The sequence below is a fragment of the Oratosquilla oratoria genome, chromosome 25 (genome assembly GCF_046742065.1).
Source record: "Oratosquilla oratoria isolate Oo_2021 chromosome 25, ASM4674206v1, whole genome shotgun sequence".
Classification (NCBI taxonomy): domain Eukaryota; kingdom Metazoa; phylum Arthropoda; class Malacostraca; order Stomatopoda; family Squillidae; genus Oratosquilla; species Oratosquilla oratoria.
Window position 1 is genome coordinate 25,013,343 of NC_134801.1, and position 5,000 is coordinate 25,018,342.

At 36.0% G+C, this 5,000-nt stretch overlaps 1 protein-coding gene across 1 annotated transcript in view; it reads left to right on the forward strand.

The window, feature by feature from the left end:
• The window catches only part of sad (Cytochrome P450 family protein sad), a 73,571-nt gene that overhangs the window by 27,087 nt on the left and 41,484 nt on the right, over positions 1–5,000 (forward strand). Inside the window, exon 2 of the mRNA XM_076208507.1 lies at positions 778–965. Within this exon, the coding sequence (XP_076064622.1) occupies positions 778–965 (188 nt within the window). The remainder of the gene's footprint in view (positions 1–777; positions 966–5,000) is intronic.

The following is a 5,000-nucleotide window of genomic DNA, read 5'->3' on the forward strand; positions in this document are numbered from 1 at the left end:
TATGTATACATATGCACACTGTAGAATATATGGAATAAAGTGGATATATAGAAAATATATGATATATAGAACATATGTAATATATAGAATATATGGTATGTATACAATATATTGAATTCATAAAAAATTTCCACGTGAGCCGTACAAGGCCCTGTGGCAAACACACACACAAAAAAAATTGAAATTAAGAATCTGTAGGACTGATGTTTATCTTAGTGGAAAAAATATAGTCTCATCAGGTCCATGATTTGAATTACGTCATAATTCTTGAAAAGTCACGAAATCTGAGAATGAGGATTTTACAAAATAATTCATAAAGCCCGCAAGAATTTTTTACTTTACAGAAGGTGTCAGTGATATATTGTAAATTTCAGCTCCCTCACCAATTCCGGGCCACGCGAGTAAGCTGCCCGGGCTCAGGAACTTAATCAAAACTCGGGAATCATATACAGTAAGAGTTGTATTTCTACCCACGTGAGATCTCTACGGACCAGAGTTACGCAGTAATCCTTTAAGACCTCAATTTCATTTACTGTCTTATATCCCCGTTCTTCTATCCCTTTAGAATTCTGTACCACTTCTATGATTCCACTTCCTCGGAGTGAAATTGTCTCTAGGGTCTATCCCTTAGGACAGTTTCGCTGGTTAAAGCTGACTGAATACTAGTACATTTGAGTTGATTTTCTTGGGCTGAAACGCTGTTGTAAAGCTGACTGAATACTAGTACATTTGAATTTATTTTCTTGGGCTGAAACGCTCTTGTTTTCTGTCCGCCAGGGACGGCGACGAGTGGCTCGAGAACCGTCGCATTCTTAATCGTCGACTTCTTCGTCCCTCGGGTCTGTCCCCGCACCTGGAGGGCATCCAGGCCGTGACCGATGACCTCATCCAGTCCTGGACGGACAACTCGGAGGACTGCTGCATCCTTGACCTCGAGAGACAGATGTACAAGTGGTCCATCGAGTGTAAGTCGAGTGACCTTGAAAATATAAAGTAATTTAGCTATCTAACGTTTTCTTTTGACGTTAAGAGTACTAAAGACTTTCTGGATAATGTTTGAGTGATAATATAATATTTTCCTAAACATATTCATTCTATATTTTAGTTCCTTAGCTTGTCACATAATAACTCTTTCTGCACACAGTGATACTTAAAGAGCACCATGCCTAGATAATATTGCGTTTTTTTGTTTTTTGTTTTGTTTTTTCGTAATATTATTAATCTCTATGAGAACCATTAAAATATCTTATCTCAAAAGTAGTGTTTGATGGACTTTTTGACGAAAAAAAATTGTCGTATGTTAATTTGCATTCTAAAATATAGCATACAGCGCCATCTCTTGGTAATAATTCTGATGACGTCACAATGGATACCAACCCAAGCCATCTCAATGGGACCTTTCGCAGTCAGGCTCGTAGATTCCTATTAGCGCTAGAATTTTCAATTGTCTCGGATTTCACGAGGCAAAGGGGTGACTTAGCTAATTTGGAAACCGATACTTAAAAAAATACGACATAAATTGCTGCATAAGTATATTCAAAATTAAAAACATGACTCTTAACGTTATAATTTTTACTTACCGGTGTGTGATAAGGCTTGGTTAATTTAATTATAAGATAAAACTAAAAATAGGTAATTATATTTACTGAAGTATGAGCAGTAAAAATAAGAGAATGTTGATTTCGGTTTGTGCATTTTATCCTAGAGTGTTGGAAAATAATGGATACCACTGTAACGTCCTGTAAATGAAGATAATCAGTGAGATAAAAGATGATAACAGTGGTGGCGGACGTACGAGGTGACCAACGTTTGTGTAAACAATAGCCTCTTAGATCTGCTGGGAGCTATTTTCAAACAAATATGACTAATTTAACGTGTGCCGTGGCAGACTGTACGTCAGATTCAAGAAAAAGTAAGAGATAGAGAAATGTTAATTGTACCGGAAAAATTAAGTCTTCGATGCAAAATTATATTTTCTATACATCACATGGATTTGCCTATTGCTTGGTGCATTCAAATGAAAGCATATATCAGTATACGGCCATTGAAGTCGGTAGAAAATGACAAATTGCTTGGCTTGATACAATTATAGGCTGTTTTACGAATATCTGTAATTATAAATAGAGGCTCAAACAATGTTATATGCCGTTTGCAATCATGAAATTAATTGACTTAACTTTCAGACACAATAATGTACAACGATACACCTCTGTAAACTTATAAAACTTGCCCAAAAAAGTGTTTACAAAATCTGGCGGTCCCATTACCAATAACGTCTTTTAGCGAAACAGATGATTCCTTCGATAATATTGAGAATTTTTCATCGTCTTTTCAAAGTAGTCTCGACTCCGTAAATATCCCTGACAACAAGCAAGATGCATGTGGATAGACGAGATAGTTATGAGCTATCATTTGGAACCGAAATATCTCCCCAAAGAATTTTTCATATTGGTACATCATTGGTGCTTACCTGTGTTCATATTATTTCTTCAATGCTGTCTTTGGGTATTCAAAAAAGCAAGGGTTATATACGCGACGCATTATTTTGAAATGTGCTGCAAGACAAGCCTGCATTACGCTCAGATCACGACTTTTGGATGCTTTGGAGACAATGATGTCTACAACGTAATACAGATATTTTTCATCTAGGCCCTAGAGTGCCAGTAAAAATGTTTATTGTTATAATTTGTTACTACTAGATAAAACTAATTATTATTTACACGGCAAGTTAGACACATTATTCAAGATTGTTTACACTGCTTGAAAACGAAAATTTCACTGCAAGTATCGCTAAGAACATATTAATCCTTTCCGACAAATGCCAAGTGCTTTTCTTATTTATTCCTATAATGCACGCCCTTTCTTTGTTATTCAGTTATCATTTCTCCTGGTTATATGTACCTAAGCTTATCTATCTGACAAAACTAATAAAAGATTCCAAAAACAATACCTCTTATCATCTGTTTTGCATAAAACTTTATAAAAAAAAAAAGTCATTCAATACGATTGCAAGAGAATCTAACCCCATTATTTAGCTCCCGTATATGTTCGATACGGTTATCATAAGCTTTCTTCTCCTGCCTTTCTGAGTTCTATATGTTATTAATATATTATTCTCCGCCTCTTTTTTTTTCCTCAATCGTGCATTTTCCTCAGTTGTTCTTTCTTCTTTTTCATAATTCCTAAATTTGATGTCAAATAGCCTGCGGCACTCGACACGATCACTATTCGTCAAACATAATGACGATCCATGAAAAATTAATAGAATTTCTGGTGTCACTGCAAAGCAGATAGCCCCACAGGTAGGTTTTACGAAAATGAATTTAGCAGACGATTTTTTTTTTTTTTTTTTTTTTTTTTTGTAGCGGACGACGTGATTTCAAATTGCAATAAATAGAAACAAAAGAGTTTTAGTGTAATTTATTTAGTTATGATTAACTCTGATAAGTACTAGACACATATTCCAGTAAAATTAGACATCTTCAATTTTCATAGCGGTTACACTGCCCTTGTCACATACACGACTCAAATGAGTTTGAGTAGAAACGACTTAAGTTACATTTATTTTTCGAATCTCCAAATGTCAAATCACTTTTGCGTCATATACTGATCAGCTGAATGACGAACTAAGAGAAATTAAATCTATAAGAATATTAGACACATTGATTAATTGTCCTTGGCAAAATCTAGAATACTGTACGCAAAGTCGTCGTCTAGCTCTTCAAATTCACAACATTTGACGAGCACAATGTGTGGCGGGAACTTTAGTCACTATTTTATTCATCTGGTCGCGGACTTAATAAAACGATAAATGAACATAAAAATGACGTAAAAGCCCAGACTGGAACAACACAACCGTATTAAATAAAGGATCATCCAAGAAACTAAGGAAGACAATTGAGGCAGCATATATCAACACTAATAACAACATTAACCATAGAGAAGGCTTTATATGTTTAGCAAAAGCCACAAGCTTATTAATAATAAAAGAATACGCAAATAAAATAACAAGCTCTCCGAAGCGTCTCAGTAAGATGACCTGTCCGTGTATAAAATATCCTGTTACGTTTGAGTTGTTAGCTTTGTGATCAAGACCCTGCGGGTCGAAACGTTAAGGCGTGAAATTCTCCCATTACTCCTCGTCTACTTCTTTCACCTTCAATCTTATATACATATATATATATATATATATATATATATATATATATATATATATATATAAATATATACACCGAGGGCCTTTTCTTCCTTACCAGAGAGGTAGCCAAGTCAAAAGGTATATACCCACTCCCACCCATTTCATTCCCACCCATTCCACTTTCACCCAGCACCCTCTCCCCCCATCCATCTTGGCTCCTAATGAATGACGGTCTTCCCTGTATTCCACCCACTACCCTGGGTCAGAAGCAATGTAGAATATATGTACACAAAAAATTACGTCATCTTTAAAAACAAATGCAACAACGTATGAATCATTGAACACTGTAATATCTTACTAGACCATGAACACACTTCTCTGCAACATAGATTACAGGCTACTAAAAACTAAGGAGAGCATAGAGTGCATACACACAAAAATCATAAAAATAGGACAACTTTAGATACATATATGATACCAAGGAACACGAAAATGCAGTTCGTTATATGGATGAGAAAATGATGCAAGAATAAAAAACCTCTGACCCGGCCCCAAATTGGACTATGAAGCAGTAGTGAGCACACACACACACACACGCACGCACGCACACACACACACACACACACACACACACACACACACAGTACTGGTCACCCAGTACCAAAAAGAATATAAAGACAATAAAAAGAATCCAGAGAGCAGCCACAAAAATGGCACCTGCACTTGCAAACTTACCATATGAGGAGAGATTGGCTAAACCGGAGTTACCGACTCTGGAGCAAAGAAGAGAGAGAGGTGACCTACTGACCATCTACAGAATCATGAAGGGCACAGAAATACTCGATAGAGAGGACTTGTTAAA